At 48.6% G+C, this 24,699-nt stretch overlaps 1 protein-coding gene across 1 annotated transcript in view; it reads left to right on the top strand.

Moving 5' to 3' along the window:
• The window catches only part of LOC129644468 (basic proline-rich protein-like), a gene marked incomplete at its 5' end in the record, with an annotated part of 44,601 nt that extends 42,841 nt beyond the window's left edge, over positions 1–1,760 (top strand). Inside the window, one exon of the mRNA XM_055570094.1 lies at positions 1,607–1,760. Within this exon, the coding sequence (XP_055426069.1) occupies positions 1,607–1,760 (154 nt within the window). The remainder of the gene's footprint in view (positions 1–1,606) is intronic.
• Positions 1,761–24,699: the final 22,939 nt, after the last annotated feature.

Raw genomic sequence — 24,699 nt, 5'->3', positions numbered from 1 at the left:
TCACCAGGTCTCTCCGATGACGGCAACATCAGTCCCAATCTACAGCACCTCACAGTTGAAAAAGCTTCACATCCAATTGCCACCGCTTGGTGATTTTTCAGGCCGCACATTTTTAACAACCCATTTCACAGATGAGAACATTGAGTCAGGCTCAGTCTGTCTTTGGCAGAGCTGGGACTAGAAATCAGGTCTTTTCATTCTCCCTTTCATGGGTCTTGGTCAGTGCAGAAGCCTCAAAGAGGGAGACATGGCCACCTCCTTGCCCACTGCCCACCCCTCTCCACCCCCATCCCTCACACAAACATCGCACCATCTTGAAAATTGAGCGTTCTTTTCCTTGCCCCTCAATCATAAGAACTTCCATATCTACAGGTAACTTGATTAAACCCCCAACCCCCGCTCCCACTTTCCTACAAGATCACCCTGTGTTTTTAAACTCGCACATCTCAGAGTCAGCCCTCCCTTCCATCAGCAGGCCTACCCCACTGTTCCCAGCAGAAAAACGCCCTCTGCTCACTGTGGTCAGATCTAGGGCACAGAAAGTCTCCTCTGGATGACCAACCACAAGCTGTGCTAAGCCCATTGCTCAAAGACTGAGGGGTGGGGGTGGCAGGGAGTCATTCCAGCGCCATCGACCCCATGCCCCCGCCCTGGCAGAGACAGGCTGGAAAGGGGCCACTCACTCATCAAGGAATGGGAGGCGACCCCTGCCCTCTCTCCTTCCCTGAAAACAAAGTCCTTCCTCTGAGTTCTCCAGAGGCTGGCCCGCTGCTCTGAATGCAGCAGCAACCAGCCCTCGAAATCCCCAGTTCCCAGGGAAGGCCCCAGAGGTCTGGATTGGAGACTCAGCTTCCACTGACACCTCGCCTGCAGAGCAGAGCTGGAGAGGTGAGCCCAGGGTCCCACAAGGAGGGTCTCTCAGGCTCTGGGAGCCTATTCTCCTCCCTGGGTTCCAGTAGCAGGGGCGGCTCACTGTTGATTGCCGCCATGGGACAGAGCTGGGCCTGGGCTCAAGGACAGGCCAGGCAGACAACGAACTGAACTGTATTTTCTGGGAAAGCAGCCAGTCGTCATGCCCTCAGGCTTCCGGGCATCTAAGAGAGTGGCAGAGCAGGCCCCCGCCACCACCCTCGGTCGGCTCACCCCAGGCCCTGGCAGGGCACAGCCGGGCCCTGGTCTCTGACCCAGAACATTGCAGCCTGGGGACCACAGCACCCAGCCCTTACCCTAGACCACTGCCTAGTGAACTAAAGGGGGCTTCGTGGAGCGGAGAAGGGGTCCAACCTGAGGCCTCCTCCCACCCCACCCCATGCCCAAGTCTTTGGATGTCTGCTTGTGACATCCTAGCCTAGCTCTCCTGCTAGGCTGAGCTGCTTGAGGGCAGGGAGACGCATTTAATCTGGTCTCTCTTCCTGGGCAGTGTTGCTATCTCCCTGTGGGATGACCACATCGTGTCACCCCCTGGATTTCAGTGTCCTGGCTGCACTAGGGTGGGAAGCCCCGCTGTGCCCAGCTCCAGGTGGCTGGAGCCTTAGAGAGTAAGCCTGAGGCACATGCTCAAATGAGGGTTTCTTGTTGTCACTAACATCTTATTGATCTGGTTTAGAACTTGCATTTCCCACACGAAGGGAGATGAAGGACGGGGAGAGTATGAGCAGCTGGTCGGCAGACCCAGGCCTTCCTCAACCATCAGCTCCGAGACCCATGGAATGCTCTTTCCAGGGCCCCACGTGCTGGCAGAGTGGACACTCGCAGCCTGAGAACAGGGGAGAAGTGGGACCCCAGTGGATCTCCAGCATGTGACCTGAGGGGACCTGGAGCCAACCCCTCTTCCTCTCTCTCTGTAGAGGGGCCCGCCTGCCTCTCAGAGATTGTGGGGACTCTCCCAGGCCCTCTCTGGAACCCACATTTCCAGGGAATCAAATGGGGCTCAGATAGATGGTGGTGGAATCAGAACCAGATGGGAGGAGAAACAGCTGAAGAGACTCAGGCAGTTCAACCCAGATCCCCAGATGGAGAGAACTGTCTTCCTCAGCACAGTCCTGGAGAGGGACTTGCAACTCATCTGACCCCCAAAGGGTTGTAGGGGAATGTGGGTATTTAGAGGACAGACTTCGACTATTCCAAGAGAGCTTTCTACAAGCTGAGCAAACCCACAAAGAATAGCTGAGTCCATGGCCTGGAGGTGTTCTAAAATGCTCAGACTGGACACACTTGGTGGGAGGAGGTGATTCTTTAAAGGGAATCACGAGCTAAGGACTTTCGGGATCCTCCTCACTTCCCGGGGATCCCCCTTACTTCCTGGGGATTCTGGGATTCTCTGGGCGCCAAGGCATGCAAGCCTCTCCCTGGTATGAATCAGCTGGCCCTGCCGCAGAGGGTTATACAGAACAGAAGTGCTTGGCCAGCGCGTGCTGCCGGCCCGCCCAAAGCGCTCCACATATTGTACACATTATGCGCACACAGGAGGGGCCCGGCGTCTGTGGGGACAGGCCGTTTAACGGGTTATAAACGGTTCTGTTCCCAAGCATCCTTCTGTTGACACAAAAAAGTGTATCTCTCTCCCCTCACTGTGTAAATAGAGCTCACAGAGGCGCCTCAAGTCACTGCCCTGAAGCACGTGGCCATCCCAGTGCCAGGAAAAACAAATCCGTGCATGAAAATAACCTTCCCTGAAACCTGGTGAGCCAACTGTTCAGGGCTGGGTGGTCCCTGGTTGCCACGCAAGAGTTTGGTGCATGGCCTTCACTCACCAAAATCTACACTCCAGTCACGCTGAGTCAGGAGGGAGGTGCTGGGCCGTGGCCAGTTGGTCAGGAGGCTGCCAGGGAGCTTCCTATCTATCCAGCCGCCCCATCAGCCTGGAACCCAGGCGGGCAACTGGACAACTGTAGACCAGCTGCTGGCTTGAGGAAAGGCAGCAGGCAAGAGTCACCTCCGTGGAGGAGCAGTTTTCATCTTAAAAGGGGGCCCTGCCCAGACCCCCAGGAATGTGCAACTGGAAGGGTGCTGGTTCCTTCTGGCAAACTGGTACTGACGGAGCAGAGGACGTGTCTCTGGTTTCCATCTGCTGCACAGCAGAGGTGCATGGCAATGGCCTGCCTTTTCAGGGTTGGGATGGCCAGACGTCCCCCAGACTTGTGAAGCCGAGCACCAAGGAGAAACTGAGAGCACCTGCCCCATACGTGTCCCAGGGGAAGTCGGTGGTGGAACCTAACCTAGAATCCATTTCCTGAGTCCATTTTCTCTTCACCAAGCCCTGTTTTCTGTGAATCACTGAATTAAGGATACCATCTGCCATCTGCCACCTCTGGGACCCACTCATCTCCTGTGTTCCTCTTCCTCCTTTCCTCTCTCTTCAGACCTTGGAAGCAGCAGGCCGGCTCTGAACACACACTGGCTGTGCTCTAGGCCTGGAGTGCCCTTCCCTAGCTTCTGTGGCTGGCCTCAGCTCAAATGTTGCCTCCTCCAAGAAGCCTTCCCTGATCTGCCCAGAGTTAATATCTGCAGAGAACACTCTGATATTTTCTTGTTTTCTCATACATGTGTGTATGTGTTTAATCTGTCCCATCCCAATAAAATTTAAATATCAGAAGAGTAGGAACTAGGCAGTGCTTGACAAATACAGTTCAATGACCAACATAATTTCATTTTAATTGCTGAAAGCCCAGAGTTGGGGGAGATATTGAATACTTCTGGAAACATCATTAAACTATAATTCTGAATAATGCGGGAGTTTCATTCAGGTGGCTCACAAGTTCCCTGCAACCTGAGGTAGCACCTCCGATATAGCTGAGACACCTCCTGCTCACAGACTCTGGTGCCGTCCAGAAAGAAGGATTCAACACTTTCCTGGTGCCTTAAGGAGAAAATGGGATTTTCTGAGAATAGCCTTCCTCTGTTTTCCTTCTCACTTGCAGAAGGAAAGCTCAGGAGATGGGGTTGACAGCCCCCATCATCCCCCTACTCCCATAATTGATTCCCCTTCCTCTCCCTCTTCCTCTCCCATCCTGAGTATTTGTCATTCTCTACTTGTGGCTAATTGCTTTTCATCTTTGAAAACCAAAAACGGTTGGTAACCAAGACAGACTGGGAGTTCTTCTTTTTACAGGTGGGACAGGTTTCAAAATAAAAACACTATTGATCACTTCCCTAGTAGCAGCATCACTGAAATTCAATTGGCCAAGAATTTGTGGGCACTCTATGAGGCCAGTACTGCCCCAGTCATCCTGGTGATACAGACAGGTCTTGCCTCGGAGGAGCTCTCAGGCCAGTAAGAAAGATGATTTTTCACTTGACAAATGTTTTCTTAAGCACTTACTAAAGGCTAGACTGGCGGCCCACAGTAAACAAAGAATAGGCCTGCCCTTGAGCAGTTCATCGGGGTTTCCCTGGTGGCTCAGCTGGTAAAGAATGCAATGCAGGAGACCCCAGTTTGATTCCTGGGTTGGGAAGATCCACTGGAGAAGGGATAGGCTACCCATTCAACTATTGTTGGGCTTCCCGGGTGGCTCACCTGGTAAAGAATCTGCCCATAATGCGAGAGGCCTAGGTTTGATTCCTAGGTTATGAAGATTCCCCTAGAGAAGGGAACAGCTACCCACTCCAGTATTCTGGCCTGAAGAATTCCATGGACTGTATAGTCCATGGGGTCACAAAGAGTTGGACACAACCGAGCGACTTCCCCTTCACTGAGCAGTTCATCATCACGAGAAGGTGAGAGTCCTGAATATTTCTGTACTCTGTTTGAGGTTCTGTGGAGGAGAAGAGCAGGTGAGAGGAAAGCAGGTAGGTGCCGAGGGAGCACACCCAGAAGTTCAGTAAGTGTCAGAGGGAGGTGGGAGTGTGCTAGGTCAAGATGGGGCTGGGGACGGGGCTGGCTAGCAGAAAGGGCTTCAGGCAGAGGGACGGCAGGTGCAGAGGAGGCCTGTGCTTGCTGGGTCCAAGGACTGAAAGGAGGCTCCCGTGGCTGGAGCAGGGAAAGAGGTGGGCTTGCAGAGGCAGGCACGGAAAGCCCAGAGGGCAGGTTTTCAGAATGGTGAGTGGTCTGTGGCAACAAAAGATACAGCAAGTGAAACAGTGCAGCGAAAGAGTTTAGAGTTTATTATGTAAGCAATGGGGAGCCCAGACGGAAGTGTGGAGATAGCAGCGGGGAGAGCAATCTGGAGGCTGTGGCCTGGGTGAGAAACAGATGAGAAGGGAGGGAGTGGGAGGATGGACAACTACGTGAGAGTCACATGGTCTTCTGCTTGCCACCACCCCAAGGAGCCCCACATCAAATACCCTCTCACACGCCATCCACAGATCCTCTCCTCCACCCCACCCACCCAGCCTCGCTGCTCCCCGCTGGAGATGGCGTCAGAAAACAAGAGAAGGTGCACAATTGGATATACGGAGACAAACGGGTCTGAGATGTCAGAACAGCTCATCCTGAAAGCTGACCTCCTTGAGGTCCCTCCCTGACCCAAAAACTTCCCGCCACGCATGCGCTTGGATGATCACTTTATTGACATTTCCAGCAACTGGGAATCAAGTGGGAGAACAAGAGCCTCTTCAGGAAGGTCCAACCTGATTTATACCAGGGGAGGTGGGGACCTTCGCGCACCAGGAGACACAGTTGATCGTCAAACACTTTTCCTTTTTGAGAAAGTGCACCCCCACTCCATTCAGCCGGTTTACAACCCTTTGGGGCACTGTTGCATTGGGCACCTGGATTTGCTTGGTTTGGTATGAGGCAGCAGGGGTCAGGGAGGAGGGCAGAGGGCTGGGCAGCCTCGGAGTCTGGGTTCCTGACCAGGCTCTGCTATTGCATGGGTTTCTCCCCTCTCTTGGAGAAGGAACTGGTAACCCACTCCAGTATTCTTGCCTGGAGAATCCCACGGACAGAGGAGCCTGACAGGCTGCAGTCCATAGGGTCGCACAGAGTTGGGCACGACTGAAGCGACTTAGCACATCACACTCCCCTCTCTGGGCCTCAGTTTCCCAATCTGCAAAATAGGGGATCGTAACGGCTGACAGTGAGGTACCTGTGGGCTCTGATCTCTCCTCCCTAGGTGTGCGTGTCCTGGTCACCTGGTTACCCCACCAGGACAGGGGAATGTGTTCCACCTCTTCCCTGGAGCCAGGCCTTCCCATCAACTCCATCTGTTTTTTAACACTGTACTCAAAAGGAGCCAACGCCAGCATGGCCACCAGCCAGCAGGTAGCTTACTCCCAAGGTGGCGGGGGCATCTGAAAGCCTCTTCCCAGTCAGCCTCCCCATCCATCAGCACTCTGAGTTGGGCCTAGGTAAGGTTTCAGTGGCTGCCAGTGACAGCCGCCCACCCAAAAGCTCTCTGGTCTATTCTACACCCCCATCCTTTTCTAACTGGGCCTTGGATGGATTTCAGGTTTCAGGCATGCTCACTGCCAAGGCCTCCACCCAGCCTGCAACCTGAGGAAGGTGCCACAAGCCTGGGCCAGGGAGCTCAGCATCCTCAACCACAGGCAGCCTGGGGAGCACCACCCAGCCTAGATAGGCCCACAGGGAGGGGAGAGAGAGCAGGGGGAGGCCTCCTCCAGGGCTTCGCCTGCTCCTAGGGCAGCAGCTGAACCTGGGCTGGAAGGGAGCTGAGTAGAGCAGGAAACTGGTGGGGAAATAAGTCCCAGGTCAGAGAAATATGGAAGGTGAAAGTGAAGGAAGTCGAGCCAGCTCCACAGCAGGATAGGAATGGGAGGCAAGAGAAGGATGACCTCCTGCCTCCACACAGGAGAAGCCAGGCCTGGGCAGGCAGGCAGGGCGCTAAGCCCCTGAGGAAGCACTGGCCCCCAGCCCAGGGGGTTGGCTGAAGCTCTTCTTGGCTCAGGCAAACTCCCTTGGAGACCAGTCTCTGTTCCTCACGTCTTCTCTTTGTCTAACAATGGAGTTGGAGCTATTGGAATCCTTTTTTTCCTTTGTAAGCTTGTTCCCTCCTTTTTTTCTGCTGTTTAAAAAGAAAAAAAGTTTTGAACCAAGACATAGTGCAAACGCTTTTATTTCTTAAAGTTTCTTTAAGGAAACAGTAGTGCTCACAGTAAAACGGAGGTGACCCCAGTGTTTACCCAGCACTTCTGTGTGTATAAAATCCTCACATGGATGTCTGCTGCAGCCCAGAGCTGCAGATGAGCCAGCAGTTACCCTCCCCATGCCTAGGAGGATAAGGGGCTGTCCCAGGTCAGAGACTGGTCAGGTAAGGACCCAGGGACCCAGATTCTGCCAGAGGAGACCCTGGGGCACACTCCCTTGTGGCCCCTCTAGGCCACAACCACACTCAAACAGAAGGAAGCCCAGCTACCCACAAGACAAACTTCCCTCTAACTTTTTCCCCTGGGCAATCTCACTTACCCAACCAGTCAATCCTAAAGGAAATCAGTCCGAATATTTATTGGAAGGACTGATACTGAAGCTGAAACTCCAATACTTTGGCCCCCTGATGTGAAAAACTGACTCCTTGGAAAAGACGTTGATGCCGGGAAAGATAGAAGGCAGGAGCAGAAGGGGACGACAGAGGATGAGATGGTTGGATGGCATCACCAACTCAATGGACATGAGTTTGAGCAAGGTCCGGGAGTTGGTGATGGACAGGCTGCAGTCCATGGGGTCACAGTCAGACACGACTGAGAGACTGAACTGAATTGAAATGAACCTCACTTAGGAACTTCCAAGGTGACTCAGCGATAAAGAATCCACCCACCAATGCAGGAGGTGTAAGAGACATGAGTTTGATACCTTGGTCAGGAATATCCCCTGGAAGAGGGCACAGCAACCCACTCGAGTATTCTTGCCTGGAGAATCCCATGGACAGAGGAGCCTGTAAGGCTATAGTCCATAGAGTCACACAGAGTCAGACACGACTGAAGTGACTAAGCACACGTGCACACAGCCTCACTTAACGACAACCCGGGAGGGCACATGGATATAATCAGAGCCGTGGAACTGTCTCACTGGTCCCCACAGAGATAAATCTTATCTCCCTCCCTGATCAAGAAGGAAGGTAGTGATGGCCTCTACATTTCTTGTGCTCTGGCATCTGCCAACATGATCTGATTTTCAATAAAACAGCAACTTTGCAGACTGGCTAGTAATGTTACCCCTCTTATTAGTAAGGAAAGTGAAGAGCGCCAAGGCAGCACACTAGAAGGTGTGCAGCCAGGATTCAGACTCAGGTCTTTCTTGACTCTGAAGCCCACACTCCTCTACTCCTGCCTGCTGCCCTGCCACGTCCTAAAAGCAGAGTGGGGAGTCACAGGGCATGCAGTGAGTGTGCGTCGGTGGCTCAAGGTGGTTGTAAACAATTCCTTCTGGGGACTCTCAGGCACAGCCCATGCCCAGGATAGGGACTGAGTCCCTTCCACATGCCTCATACAGAGTGAGATGCCAGGGAGGGCTTATGCCATACTTGTCCGTGTCCTCACTGGGCTTCTAACAGGAAGTGAATGGACCATGAGCATGATCCATGATCCATGACAGAGTCTCCTCTTCTGACCTCGGGTTGCTGTAGGTGAAAACAGGACATGGAAAGATGGAGGGTCTACAGCCACTACAACTCAGAGGGTTGGAGTCCTCGGCATCCTCAGCAAACTTCTCCACAGGCAAGGGCAGGGGCTCCTGTCCCCCGTTCTCCTGCCTGGTCGAGGAGCCCCTGCCGGAGAGACCCCTTTAAAGTAGAACAGACAGTGTGGTTCCCTTGCAGCCTCCTATGCTCTGGGCCATGGGCCTGACCGTACAGGGACATATACTGCAGGAGCTCGCTGGGGGTTCCATGGTCTCATCTCTGAGGCCTGGCGGGGGCTGGGGGCAGAGTTGGGGAGCTTGCATGTTGAGGCCTCTGAGTAACTTCAATTCCACGCTCAGTGGAACCTATTGCTGTCCTTCATTGTGCTGGGCTGGGAGAGAACGACTCATCATGTTGAAGCCCAGCCTTCAAGGGGCTTCCTGGGCCACTGGGGCAGCCAGAATGGCTCTAGTCTAAGAAGTTAAGGGGGCAAGAGAAGGGTGGACTAGGTGCTGTAGGGGTTCTGGTGGGAGGAGCCCCAGGGAAGGCCACGTGGAGGAGATGACACTGCATAGGGGCTTAGAGGATGGTAGGGTCTTGACATGTGGAGCCAGAAGGGAAAGGGCAGAGATGATTCCATAGAAAGAACAGAGCAAAGTATGAACCCAGCCTTGGCCTAGCCACACTCCAGCTGGGGACTCGCTTAGCTTCTCCGAGGGTCAGAAGAGGCCGTTCTCTGATCTCGGGAAATAGCACCCCGTGCACACTCCCCACCGGACACTCACCATCCGGCTCCTCTTCCTGTCTCCCCAGCCACTCCCCTCTAGAACATACCCTTTGGAAACTGGACACTCACAGAATAGAAACAAAACATAGAACATAAATGCTGGGATGACACTTGGCTGTCAATCAGTGTATCCTGACATTCTGCAAATATGTCTGAGGCCCAGCCAGAGTGCATGATTTGTCCAGGGTGACAGAGCCGGGACAAGAACGCTCATGTCAGTCATGACCCTGATCACACACTTGTGACAATCACATCTTTGGATCGTCTTCTTTTGGAGCAAGGTCAATCTTTTCTGTCCCATCCCCCACCATGGCTTTCAGAGTCAGATCCAGCCCTCACTGTTCTCTACCATTTGTGGTTGCTCCTTGCATCCACCCTGTTCTGGGGTCTATTGCTGCCCTCTGTAAAAGTCAGGAATTATGGGATTAGTCCCCAGCTGTGGACATGTGCTTGTGCTTAGTCGCTCAGTCATGGCCGACTCTTTGCAATCCCATGGACTGTAGACCACCAGGCACCTCTTTCTATGGGGATTCTCCAGGCAAGAATACTGGAGTGGGTTGCCATGCCCTCCACCAGGGTATCTTCCCAACCCAGGGATCGAACCGAGGTTTCCTGCATTGCAAGCAGATTCTTTACCATCTGAGCCACCAGGGAAGCCCAAGAGTACTGGAGTGGGTAGCCATTCCCTTCTCCAGGGAATTTTCCTGGCCCAGATATCGAACCAGGGTCTCCTGCATTACAGACAGATTCTTTACCAGCTGAGCTACCAGGGAAAACTGAAGTCAGTATTAAATTAATGGAACAGTTTCAGATCCAGACCAAAGGCCCTAAGTCTGAGGAGTCTGTGGCCTGACACCCTCATGGGGCTCTGTCTGTCCTCACCGGTGGCCCCAGGGCTTCTCAAGGGCAGCCGAGGAGTCTGGGCAACTGGTGAGAGGGAAGCAAGCATGTGACAGAGGACACAGGGCTGGCTTCTGTGTGAACAATGACTGCTCCCTTGACTGACATCTCACAAGACCCCAAATGTCATCACAGGGAAGACAGAGATGGCAAGAGGGTGGCAGGTGACATAGATGACACCTAGCGTGTTATTTCCAGGCTGTGGCTGAGTGTGTCTGTCACGTGGGGGAGAGCAGCTGTTAGGACTGGGGGTTTCTGCCTGGGCCCCTGTCAAACTTCTGGTCGTCTCTGCAGGCTGTGTTTAGATTCTGATCACATCTCCCACTGTGCAGCCACCGGTGCACAGAGCTGGTAGGGCTCTTTCTCAGTGGGCAGGGGGTAGGAGGAACGTCTGGGGAGAATTCAGACAAGCCTGGCCTCAAAGCAGAGCTACAAAGCCAGGAGCTGACTGCTGCTCCATGGCCCCAGCCTCCCTTGGAGGGCACTCAGAGTGTGAAAGTAAACAGATGTCCTCAGCAAGCTTGCAGCCTGTGTCACTTACTAAGCCCCTCTCGTTCCAGTCTCCCCTCTGATAGACACTTCAGTCTGACAGGTTTGATGGAACTCGGGGGCAGGAGCTTTGCTTTGTTCTTTATTTACAGGAGAGTAAATGGGGCCTGCAAGGCTGTGGGTTCAAGACCTCCCCTGGGAGAAAGTGTGGTCACATCTGGGATAGGATCTAGGAGGTACAGAGAGACTCTTGCTGCTGCTGCTGCTAAGTCGCTTCAGTCGTGTCCAACTCTGTGCAACCCCATAGACGGCAGCCCACCAGGCTCCCCCGTCCCTGGGATTCTCCAGGCAAGAACACTGGAGTGGGTTGTCATTCCTTCTCCAATGCATGAAAGTGAAAAGTGAAAGTGAAGTCGCTCAGTCGTATCCGACTCTTAGCGACCCCATGGACTGCAGCCTACCAGGCTCCTCCGTCCGTAGGATTTTCCAGGCAAGAGTACTGGAGTGGGGTGCCATTGCCTTCTCCTACCTGTGGCAAATATGACAGAATTTCAGAGCTGAAAAGTATTTCCTTGGAGCCCCCATGTATGTCTGGGACCACTGAGGCCTGGGGGGGAAATTGCTTACCCTCAGAGAGAAGCAGGGACATCATGTGGACCCCAGAAAGGCCAGGGATGGTTTGCTCTACTTGGGGGAAGCAGCAGATTGGAAGTGCTGGGGAGCTGGCCCCTTAGACAGAGTGGGAGGGTGCAACAAGAGGACGCTATGGGAGCCCCGTGGTCCCTGCTGCAGACCTCCTGCTCTGTCACCTGCCCCAAATGTACAGTGCACACAAAGCCAGCTCACAGAGGCCAGTAGTGACTTCTCAGCCCTTACTGCAGTTGATGGGCTTGCCAGGTGGCCCTAGTGGTAAAAGAACTCACTGGCCATTGCAGGAGATGTAAGAGTCGCGAGTTTGATCCCTGGTTTGGGAAGATCCCCTGAAGAAGGGCACGGCAACCCACTCCAGTATTCTTGCCTGAAGAATTCCATGGACGGAGGAGCCTGGTGGGCTACAGTCCATAGAGCGCAAAGAGTCAGACATGACTGACATGACAAAATATGCACACACTATGATCGATAATCGCCAGCTTCTCCCTCAGAAGCCACTCTCCAGGGCTTCCATCAGGAAGTCAATGGGCTAACATTGGAGAACTACCTCCTGGCTTCTTCTGACCTCCTGCTGCTGTCAGTGAAAACATGTCACGGAAGGAGATAAAGATAGACAGTGAGGAGATCACTGGGGTGGCGGGAAGACCCAGTCCAACTGAGGGCTCTGGCTCAGGAAACTGAAGGTTACTTCTGACTGTCTCTGTGAAGTTTGCTAAAAACCAGGCCAATGAAGCTGTTGTAAACAACAGCAGGAGCAGAGCTGCCAGTTCACAGATGGTACTGAGTCCTCCAGAGGAATGTGTAAAAAGGCAGATTCCTCAGCCCCTCCTCCAGATTCAGAAGGACTGGACACCATGCAGCCTCCTGAGCACTGGCCAGCCCCCAGTGTAGGCAGGGAGAGTGCCAAGTCTCCCAGTCTGCCACACCGTGAGATCCAATGAGTGGCCCGGGCAGAGAGGGCCTGGGCTGGAGCCAGGGGTCAGAGACTGGGGTTACCCCACAAAGAGAGAAGGCGAGGGGGCAAGCTGGGAGCATGGCAAATGGGAGCGTGGTCTGAGAGAGTGCTAGGTACAGCCAGGCTCTCTTAACGGAACAGGGCCTGGGGCACAACAGACACTTGCTGAGTGAGGAAAGCAAAACTCTAAATAGTGTGCACAGGCCACTCCAGCTGTGCAAAGAACACCAACAAAGAGAATTTAGAGAGATGTAAAATAGCTACATCTCCTGATCATCAGGTTCCTTTTTTTTCCCCATAAACTTTGCTTAAGTTCATGATAAAAATAAATAAACACAGGCAAATTACACTTACTTCACATAGTCATTTGTGGGTGGTAAATTCTGTATTAAATTCAAAATTCATATGCATGGGTGGAACTTCCCACATCAGCCCAACATGAACCCGGGGAAGGGGGGCAGATTAGGGGCCATTACCTTCTCAAATAGCCCAGAAGCGATGCTCTGTACTCCACTCCCACCCCTGCACCAAACCCTAGGCCCTGGGGCATCACTGGCTGTGTCCACACCACTCAGAACAGAAAGACCTGTGCTCATGGTGGGGGGCAGTGGGGGGCACTCCCAGAGCTTTGCCAGATTAATTTCTTCTCATCCATTAGTGGAAATGGGAGCCAGAGGGAATCTGATGTAGTGGAAAGAGAACTAGACAGAAAGTCAAAATATTTAAGTTCATTTCAAGAACCAACTTGTCATTTGTGGAAATGGGTAGGTGATTTCCCCCAGCAGGGCCTCAGTTCTTCCCAGTGGCTGCACAGTGAGAGAGAGATCAGCTTGACACAGGGCCCCTGGGTAGTGGCTTCACACACTGGACACTATCGCCTGCTTTCTCCACATTTTCACGGTGGGTCAGGAATCTGGCTGAGGTTTAACTGTGGGCTCAGCTCCAGGAATCTCCCGAGGCTGCAGGCAGGATGCCCACCATCCAGCACCCACTGGGGCTGCAGTCAGCCGAGGCTCAGCTAAGAGAGCCACTGCTTCCAGGCTGGCTCCCAAGGCTGCTGGCAGGCTCAGAAGACCACTTCCAAGCTCACTCATGCAACTGCTGGCAGGCCTTGGTTTCTCACTCTAGGGGCTGCTCCTCAGGCTGCCTCACATCCCAGTAGTTGGCTTTCCTCAAAACAAGAGATTCAAGAGAGAGAGGGACAGAGACAGAGAGAGATGGAGAACCCAAGACAAAAGCAACCTTCTTTTTATAAGCTAATCTTAGAAGTGACATGCATCAGTTCTGCCACATTCTACTCCCTAGTGGGCTGGAGAGTAAGTCCAGTCTATACTCAGGAAGAAGGGGCCTGAGCTCTGCCTCTTGAGGGGCATCATATCAGAGAACTGTGGACACAGCTCTAGAACCACCATAGGGAGTTAGAGCCAATGATCTGTAAAGTTTCCAAGGCCATGACTCCGGCTCCCCACCCTCCATGCCAGAGCATCAGGCATGATGGACATAAAAGGATCAGAGGTGTCTGCTGACCTTTCTCCCAGTGGGCTATGTTCTCAGGAGAGAGGACCTGGAGAGTGAGAAGGTGCACTCCTCAGAGGGATGTATAGGTCGGAAGGGCTATGAACCTTGTGAGTGAGCCCAGTGCCTTAGTACAGCTGCTCAAAGAGTTCTGTTGGCCTGTGAACAGAGCACCTGATGTGGGTGTCCCCCCATGGCCCCCAGGTGCAGGTAATGCAAAATGTCTGGCCACCCTGATGGTCTAAAGCCCGGCAGCTTGGTGAGGAATCCTCGCTAGCCCACAGCAGGGACAGGCTGGCAGGGTTGCCCCAGATCTCCCTCATCCCTCCAAAGGGATGAGGATGAGAGATGTTGTGGCATCCAAGTGAACCAGGAGGAACAGAGTCAGTGTCCTCCTGTGGACCAAGAAAAGAAGGGAGCAGAAACTCATTCAGAGTCAAATTCTTTTAAGGGGCCTTGTTGTAGCGTGAGCTCAATAGCCTAAGCTTGGCATTACCCAGATCTGGGTTTGAATATTGGTTCTATTGTTACTAACATCTCCATGCTTGTTTCCTTATTTACAATATTGGTATACCAAGACAGTCTAAACCACAGTGCCATGAAAATTAAATGAGATGACCCATTAAGGCCCTTAGAACAGTGATTAGCACATAATTAGTACTCATAACTAACATATTATTACTAACTTGGGGATTACAACAGACATCAGAGTTCACACCCAGTTCAAGTGCACACCTGGCAGGGGAAACCCCCCTAACTTACTGTGACAGATGACAAAGGCTTCTCTGGGCACTACTTGAATGCTTTGAGAGCTTGGGAGCTGACTGCCTGCCCCGGACATCTGCTGACCCACAGATGAAGAGCTCACATTAGATCTAGAGCCAGCCATAGAGCACAGTGCCAACCCACAGGGGGACAGTTCGGACCAGACCTAGGGCCAAAATCAGCCTCTCTGTGGCCGCCCCCTTCACCTCCATCCTTTTTGCATCCCAACAGCAAACAATAGCTTTGAATTTCAAATAGCCCAATAACATATCAAAGAAAAAAATAAAAGCATAATATCCAATTTCAGCCTATGTAAAGCCTCATTGGCTATCCCCCAAACATTTTATTGATACTTATGCTTACTCGCATCTTGTTTCCTTTCAAAGTTAAGTCATAATTGAAACATTTAGTCTAAAATCCTGTGTACTAAGGTGATAGGTAAGGAAGATGTTTGTCTACAAAGCTAACTGAAACAGTTCAGACTGGGAGTGTATGGGTGGGTGTGGGTATTTGAAAGACGCTGTATTGTGTGTTTATTTATTAAGGGTGCTCGTGTTTATGCATACATGGGAGTGAGTGGCGGGCTTCCCTGGTGGCTCAGAAGTAAAGAATTTGCTTGCCATGCAGGAGACATAGGAGACAAGGCTTCCACCTTGGGTCAGGAAGATTCCCTGGAGGAGGACATGGCAATCCACTCCAGTATTCTTGCCTGGAGAATCCCATGGACATGGATGGAAGAGCCTGACAGGGTACAGTCCATGGGTTTCTACAGTCCAAAGAGTCAGACATGACTGAGCATGCACAGGAGTGAATGGCATGGGTAGCTGTGTGGGGGGGGGGTGGAATGTGTGCAAGGGGGTGCATACCTGTGGGAGTGGATGTAGGTGGAGTGAGGACCATCCAGGTGCTCTCTTGCCAGGGTACAACATTCCCCCCTGCAAAGCAGTCACAAAATTGGGAGCACGTTTCTCCTCCTACCAAATTCCTCACTCTCCTCAGGAAGCTGCGTGCTTGGCCAGGATTTGAGGTTTCTTTCATTGAGGCCTCTGGAGACACATTCCAATGGTGAACACAGAACACAAACCCAAGAAATAAAATCACACCTAGCACCTGAAAGGACTCAAAAACCCCAGGGGAGGAACCAAAGGTTCAAAGTTCCATAACTCACACTCTTTGGAAAGAGAGGAGGCTCGCCCCTCCCACATCCCAGATTCCCAGTTTGAATTTTTTAAATCAACCTTATGAGCAAACATCTGCCACTCTCCCTCTTTTGAGGGAAGGGTGAAGATTGGGATAAGGCATCTTTGTGTTTTCATTAGGTATTTTAGCAAATGCAATGAGGACATTCAGATACGATTTCCCTGTTTTGTACACACAGAGAAGTCTGTGCTAAGAGGATTACTTTCCTGGAGCCACATCCTTCCGAAAGGCCCTGGTCAAAGGAGACTCTTGTTAAACAGCATTTTCTCTAATTCCTCGGGCTTTCTTCCTGGCCTCAAAGTGCAGACATCTTGCCCACTCCTGAATCCACCCACCTCACAGACTTCGGGATAAAGTTGGTCCGGCCCCTCCATTCTTCTCTGGCCCCTGGTTCCTTAATAAAGCTGAAGATGAACATTAGCACTTGGTTCAACAGCATTCGAAAGGGAAAGGGCAGCCCTGTCCAACCCTCGACACCCCCTCGCTGCCCCAATAGAAAGATGTAGCCTTTTCGCCTCTGCGCCAGTGAATGGCTCTTCGAGGGTTTTCATTAGGGCTGGGTCTGCTGGTGCAGAAAGCCTCACAGATGTTGACATTTTTTTCATCCCTGGGTTAAGATGTCTTCCATAAGCTTTTATTCCCCATTTGTTACTTCTTTATTATCCAGGAGGTTTGGCCGCCTCCCTCTTCTCATTTCTCTGAAGAGAGCAGCGGTAGCTGGGCCTGTCATTATCTCGGCCCTTTTCTCTGGACTCCAGAGGCGGCCAGGGCCTCAGGCCCCATTGTGGGGGACAGCGGGGAGCTGAGGCAGGCCGGTCACTCCGCAGACCCTTTTGTGAAGCAGCCCCTCCTCCCCGCGGCGTGGCTCCGGGATGTGAAAGGTCAGGGGGCACACGAAGCTTCCATACCTGAGCTTTTGTTGAGGGCTGGAGGCGAATGTTTCCAGAAGCAATGTTTGGGAAAGCCGCCTAGAGACGGCCTCCTCCCTGTTACAGTCACAGCTGTACCACACCCCTTGGGGCTGGGACCAAGGGCACTGGGGAATTTGTTTACATCATCTGTCCCCAAAATGTCCCGAGAAAAATTTTTTTATCCAGAGATTGGCTCAGACATGAATTTGAATGGAAGCCTGAAGTCTCTGAGATGCTGAGAAAAATTCTTTGTGATACATAGAGTGTTCTGTTGATTTTAACTATCTTTGTCCTTTAGTCCTGGCAGCCTAGAGTCAACCTGCAACCTCAGCTTCCTCATCTTTTAAAGGGGGACTAATACCTCTTCTTCTGCCCACTTCATACAGCTACTCTGGTTATTCTGTGAATCTGATGAGGTCATACAGAAATTGTTTTTCCAAATTGTAGGACTGTATACAGTATCTTGCTCTGCAGTGGCTGTGTGGACCCTGACTTGAATATAAGCCACCACAAGAGGCAGACTAATTTTTTCTGAAAATTATTGAGCAGAAACGCAAACAGATTGAAGGCTTGAGGCATTTGATTCCAGGCACTCTCTAGGCTTGATGTCCCGAGGGTGAGGGGAGGTCTCAGGGCAGGGTAGACTCTGATGGCAGCAAACCTCTGAGGCTTGATGTTGTATTGTGCTCCCTAGAAGGCAGCTCCGGGAGGCTGGCTGGAGAAAAGTGATGTGTGCTTCTATGTAGGGAAAGATGAAAAAGGGCCCAGGGTTGCTCACTGAGAACCAGCTTGAAAGTGAAATTTTTAGTTGTTCAGTCAAGTCTGACTCTTTGCGACCCCATGGACTGTAGCCTGCCAGGCTCCTCTGTCCATGGAATTCTCCAGGTGAGAATACCAGAGTGGGTTGCCATGCCCTCCTCCAGGGGATCTTCCTGACCTAGAGACTGAACCCAGATCTCCTGCATTACAGGCAGATTCTTTACCTGTTGAGCCACCAGAGAATCACCAGCTCAATATGAGTCAGTTAAGACATGACTGAAATACTCCAAGAGGAACCTCAGCTGCCTTGTGGAAGGAAGGGGTCCTCTAGCCTGCCCTGAGTGTTGGGTCCTTTCTGGACATCATATTTCAAGGAAGCTATGTAGGTCCAGGACCCTGCTCAAGGGAATGAGATAAGTCACTCCGAGGACTGGCCAGAGGAGCTGAGGCTGTATCCTCTGCTGAGAGCTGAGGCACTTGTGGGACAGGGGAATTGAGCTCAGTCTGTGTGGCAGTGCGGGCTGGAACTGAGCTGGGGGAATGAAAGCTGAAGTGAAGATATTTTGAGAATTTCAAAGGAAAACACTTCAAATGGTTATCAGAACTGTGTAAGATGAAGTGGACTACTTTATGAGGTAGTGAACATTCCGTCACTGGGGGTAATCCAGCAGAGTGGAATTTGTGGAAAAGATTCATCCCCTGAACACTTAAGGCTCACTCTGTCAGGCCTGGCAAGTTCTTCCCAATCCTGAAACTCCTGAAATGTTTCCATTCTTTGCATTTATCAAGAAATCATTTTCTAGTGATTAAGTTAAATACAGTCAGTGTACCCTTCCCATAACGATTCAGTAATATACCCAGTGAACAAAAGTGAAAAAAAGCAGATAGAATATAATTCAGAGTCCACACTCCGAAGAGCAAACTCCCTTATTCACAGTTTTTTATTAGGACCAGCTGTGGTTGGCACAGTATACAAGTAGGGTAGGGAGTGGGGATAGCAGGTACTGCTGGGAAAAAAAAAAAAATTCTGGCCTTGGAACCAATGAAACCATGATAGTGAAGAGAACAGGGCAAAACTTTAAAGGGAAAGAAGCTGAAAGAAAATCCCAAAAGTCATCTGTCCACATCTCTGTCTAGACCCTGAACTACATATACACAAAAAAGTTGAAAAGCAGCTAAGCTATTGGAGAAAGATCTGAACTGATATCATCATTGTTGCTTAAGAAACAAAGTTTACAGTTTGAATTCAACCGAGATAATTGCCTGACAAAATAAAAGAATTAACATCCATCAGAGAAAATTGCTAAATTCCAGAATCTATACAACTTTACATGCATAATGTCTAGAAGATTATCCAAAATTATTTAATACACATAGAACCAGAAAAATAGAACACATTATCAAGCTCAAAGAACATCAACTGGGACAAACATAAGAGGATATTTAAAGGCAAAAAAAAAAAAGCAAAAAACTTAAATTTCATATCTTTTACAAAAATTAATTTTAAATAGAGCATAGATTTAAATGTAAAACATAAAACCATAAAACTTTTAGACAATAACACAGAAAAAAATTTAAAGACTGAGGGCTTAGTAAAAAGTTCTTATATGAAAAGCATAAAAGGAAAATATTTATTTTATTTTATCATAAAATAAAAAAATTGATAAATTTGGCTTAATCAAAATTAAAAGCTTTTACTCTGCAAAAGAACCTCGTAAGATCATGAAAAGACAAGCATAGACTGGAGAAAAAAATACTTTTCTATCTGAAAAAGAACTTATATCTAGAATATATTTTAAAACTTGCAAATGGAGTTTACTCCCCAGTAAAATAACCAAACAATCCAGCTAGAGAATGAACAAAGGCATGAAGAGACATTTTACTGAAGAGGACTTAAGGATGTAAAGAAGTATATGGAAAAATGTTAAATATCACTAGTCATTAGAGAGCTGCAAAATAAGATCATGATGAACTACCACTAGAGATCTATTAGATATGAAATTTTAAAATAATCACAATATCAAATGCTGGCAAGGATGCAGAGAAACTGGATCTTTCATATGTTACTGGTGGGAATGCCACTTTGAAAAACAGCTTGGCAGTTTCTTTAAAACCTAAACATATACTTACCATACCTCACAGCACTTGTAAATAATTATAGGCATATACCCCAGGGAAATGAAAATCTATGTCAACACAAAAACCTATACAAGATTGTTCTTAGTCACTGTATTTGAAACATCCTCAAACTGAAAACAACCAAAATCTCTCTCAGTAAGTGAATATTCAAACAAACAGGGGTATATTCATATCATAGAATACCGTTTAGCAATAAAAAGAGAAGATATATTGATACATACAACCATTTGGATTGATCTCAATGGTACATCCTGAGTGAAAAAGCCAAGCTCAAAAGGCCACATTCTGTATGATTTCGTGTCTATAACACTCTTGAAATAATAAAATTATGGTGATAGAAAGCAGATTAGTGGATGCCAGAGGTTAGGGGTGGTGGAAGAGGGAGATGACTATAATTATAAAGAGGTAGCACAGGGGAGATCTTTGCCGAGAGGGACTAGTTCTGCATCTCAACTGTGGTGCCTGTTACATGAATATATACATATGATAATGATACACACACGTTGTGCCACTGTCGAAGTCCTGGTTTCAATATTTTACTATAACCACTGGGGGAAACTGGGTGAAGGGTTCTTGGGGCCTCTGTCCTACTTTTATAAGTTCCTGTGAATCTATTATAAGTTTAATAAAATAGCTATTGTATTTCTACATAAAAGTAATGAACAATTGGGAAATTAAAAAAAAAAATTCAACTCCGCTTACAAACAGTATGAAAAATACTTAGGAATAAATTTAAAGAAAAATGTGCCAGATCTGTTCTCTGAAAACTACAAAATACTACTGAGGGAAATTAAAGAAAACGTAAGTAAATGGAAAGATATACCATGTTCATAGATTTCAACATTGTTAAAATGTTTATTTTCTCCAAATTGATCTGTAGATTTCATGCAAGCCCAATCAAAATCCTAGCAAGCTTGTCTTGAAGAAATTGATAAGTTGATTCTAAAATTATATGGAAAAGCAAAGAATAAAAAAAAAAGTAATCTTTAAAATATAAACAAGCTTTGAAGAAACTGCATTCCTCAATTTCTGTAATCAAGTAATCAAAACTCTGTTGCACTGGCATAATTGTAAACATATAAATCAATGGAAGAGAAAAGAGTCCAGAAATAAATTTGCAGTCATACAGTCAATCGGCTTTTTATAAAAGTGCCAAGGTACTTCAATGGGGAATGGATAGTGTTCAGAAAGATCCTATAATCATGGAGGAAAAAGACTGAATTGTAAGCCTTACCTCATACCATATACAAAATAGTCAAATGGATCATAGACCTAAACATAAGAACTGCAATAATACAATTTCTAGAAGAAAACACGGGAGAAAATCTTTGTAATATTGTGTTGGCAAAGATTACCAAAACATGCCACAAACTGCATGAATTGTATAATATATATATAAATAAGAAAATGGACTTCATCAAAATTAAAGACTTTCATTCATCTAAGGACACATTTAAAAGTGAAAAAACAAGCCACAGGCTAGGAAGAAGTATCTGCACAATACCTAACTGGTGAAGGACTTGTTCCAGGATAATAAGAAAGCAAATAATGCAATTAAAAATGGGCAAAAGATTTGAAAAGGTGCCTGCTCAACATAGATATACGACTAGCCAATATGGACATGGCTGACTAGTCATCAGGGAAATTAAAGCCACCATGGAATATCATTGCAGACTCACTAGAATCAGTAAAATTGAGAAGACTGTCAGTACCAGTTTGTGAGATGGGAGAATGGACTCTTATACACTGCTGGTGGGAGTACACAATGGCACAGTCTCTTTGAAAAAGTGTTTGGCAGTGTCTTATAAGGTTAAATGTATGCCCATCATCAGTTCAGTTCAGTTCAGTTCAGTCGCTCCGTCGTGTCCGACTCTTTGCAACCCCATGAATCACAGCACGCCAGGCCTCAACCCAGCAATTTCACTCCTAGGTATTCACCCAAGAGAAACGGAAAAATATGTCCACACAAAGACTTGTGTGCAAATGTTTATAGCAAAATTATTCTAGTCCCATATTTTTAACAGCCCAAATCTGAAAACAGCCCAAATGTTCTTCAATAAGTGAATGGACAAATGAATTATAGTTATCCTATGATATACTGCTAGGCAATAAAAAGAAACAAAAATATTGATACATGCAACAACATAGATGAATCTCAAAACCCAGACATTGAGTAAAAGAGGTTAAACACAAAAGACACTGTGTACTGTGTTGCTTCATTTTATAGAAAATTCTAGGAAAGGCAAAACTATAATGACAAGATTTGCAGTTGCCTGGAGCATGGGGTCTGGAGACGGTGCTGACTGTGATGGGGCTTGGGAAAACTCCTGGGGATGACAAAAATGCTCTGTACCTTGGCTGTGATAGCAGCTATACGACTGTACACAATTGCCAAAACCCCATCAAACTGCATCCATTAAATGTGTAAGTATTATTGTATAAATGATTCTAAAGGAAATCAACCGTGAGTAGCATTAGAAGGACTGGTGCTGAAGCTGACGCTCCAATACTTTGCCTACTTGACTCAAAGAGTTGACTCATTGGAAAAGACCCTGATGCTAGGAAAGATTGAAGGCAAAAGGAGATAGGGGCAGCAGAGGATGAGATAGCTAGATAGCATCACAGACTCACCAATATGGGTTTAAGCAAACTCCAGGAGTTGGTAGAAGACAGAGGAGCCTGGTGTGCTGCAGTCCATGGGGTTCCAAACAGTTGGACATGACTTAGTGACTAAACAACAACAACAATTTTAAAAAATGCTTTGACCTAAAAAATTAAATATAGTTACGGGTCACTTATTATTAGCATGATCAACCCACTGCTACCACATTGAATGGAGTCAAAAACAAGAGAACAAGACACATACATGATAGTTGGTCCCACGCCCTAACCACAGGCTTTCTGAAACACTGAAAAGCATTAAAGAGCCTTGTTTACCACTTTTGCGAATCCCTGGTGGCCCAAAGACCCCACACTAAGAATGAATGGAAGAGATGCTCCCCTTGGTCACAGTGTTCTCTGAGGTAACATGTAAAAATGCACCTAAGAAACAGGACCACTGGTCCTTTCCAGAATGTGAAGTCATACCTTCTCATGGAAGTAAACTAGTGGAGATTAACGCACAAGGGTATTTGATGAGGCTAAGCCCCTGAGCAGAGTTGCCTTCCTGTCCACTTGGCCAGGAAACATTTCTGTACAGATTTCCTGGAGTCACTTAGGAAACAGCAAAGAAATGCCCCATTCGGGCAGGACTGAAACACTTAGAAAGTAGTCCTAATTAAATTTACATGCAAATTGCCAGTCACAGTGGGGCAGTTTTTTAGATTTTCAAATTAGCTGCTATACAAGGCAAAACCAAAAATGGATTTGGTTTAAATAAACATGAAAAAGGAAGGTTTCATCTTTTCCTCCCCTCCCACGGTTTCTGCACATCACTCTCTAACACTTTGAGGGGCAGGGCAGATGCAACTCACCATTCAATACATAAATTACTATGCACCAGCAGCGATACTAGAGACCGGGCCACCGAGAGGAGTCAGATGTGGCTTCTGACCCTGAGAAACTCACAGAGTAGGGTGGGGCAAAAAGCACAGGACAAAGACCCACTGTGGCGACAGGGGCGGGCAGTCAGTTCTGATTGGGTTAGGAGCTTGAGGACTGTGTCCCACAAAGGAGAACACGACACAGAACCCTGAAGGATGAGACAGACTTAATAAGTAGAGAAGGTGAAGAGACAGTGGCAGGGGAAGCAACAGATACAACATCGTGGGGGCAGGAGCTCATGCTCTGTTTGAGGGAATCATGGGTATTTTAATGGTGCAGGAGTTTAATGGGAGGCAAGTGGGAAAGTAATGAATGAAGAGCCGACAGTATTTTAGCTTTTTGCTGTCTGGTTTTTGCTGTGCTTGGGCAGCAGCATTCCAGCCCTGCTTATGCCCACAGGGCCACTCCCTCGGGAGTTGAGATCCAGCAGGACACCCAAGTACTGTTCACTCAGAGAGAAAGGCCGGAAGTTAGCTCTGAATGAAGAATCCTCTTTTGAGCCAGATCATCTATGACACTGGATCCATGTACTGAAGTCCACAAGGCCATGAAATTTCCCCAACGTGTTCATTCAGGTTCCAGTTAAATGGGCACTAATAGTCCTTTCTGTGTGTGTGTGAGCACACACACAGTGTAAACCTACCTAGCACCTTTCTCTTTATTTACAAAGCACTTTCTCACCTGTTAATCAGTGGAGTCTCCCAATGCCCTCCCAATAAGTTAGAGGGCAGAGAAAACACACCCTATTTCATAGGGGAGGAAACAGGCTGGAGCTGCCATGGGTTAAGGCCCATGTTCCCTGTCACAAGTGAAGTGAAGTAAAAGTCGCTCAGTCGTGTCCGACTCTTTGCGACCCCATGGACTATATAGTCCATAGAATTCTCCAGGCCAGAATACTGGAGTGGGTAGCCTTTCCTTCTCCAGGGGATCTTCCCAACCCAGGCATCAAACCCACAAAGTAGCCACAGAACATGAACACCATCTGAAGGGCAGGGGGAGAAGTGATTTACTGGCCAGATCTCCATGCACTTTTTTTTAGGGTAGACTTTCATTAGAATGTCAACAAGTCCACTTTCCTGTAGACCTCTGAAAAGTTGATTTTGATCAGATCAGCCCAGCCCCACAGTGTTAAAAGTCTTGTCTTCTGGTTTTTCCTGCTAAGGACATGAAATTCACAATTAGTGATCAACTTATTCTCAGGATGGACTTGTGGTTGTTGTTCAGTTGCCAAGTCATGTCCAACTCTTTGTTCTCATATTAATGCTTGTTAATAACGCCTCTCTTCCAATCCCTCTTTGTAACACCAAGTCATAGAGCACTGATGCTGGTAGGGCCGTAGAGGCACCAGTAATGTGGTTTCAAAGGATTTTCACTTACTAATCAGCATCTATCATCGCATTTGATCATAAGCTGTGAAGCAGCTAACAGCCTGGATCGTTATTCCCCTCTGACAAATGAAATAACTACAACAAAAAGAGGCTGAGTCGCCTCTCCACAGGTCATAGAGCCAGGTTCGAACACAGGTCTCAGAACTCCCCGCCGATGTTTAGTCTACTACACCAAACCCCCTTT

The sequence above is a fragment of the Bubalus kerabau genome, chromosome 2 (assembly GCF_029407905.1).
Source record: "Bubalus kerabau isolate K-KA32 ecotype Philippines breed swamp buffalo chromosome 2, PCC_UOA_SB_1v2, whole genome shotgun sequence".
Classification (NCBI taxonomy): domain Eukaryota; kingdom Metazoa; phylum Chordata; class Mammalia; order Artiodactyla; family Bovidae; genus Bubalus; species Bubalus kerabau.
The sequence above is the reverse complement of the archived record's forward strand: the minus strand, read 5'-3'. Positions and strand labels throughout refer to the sequence as shown.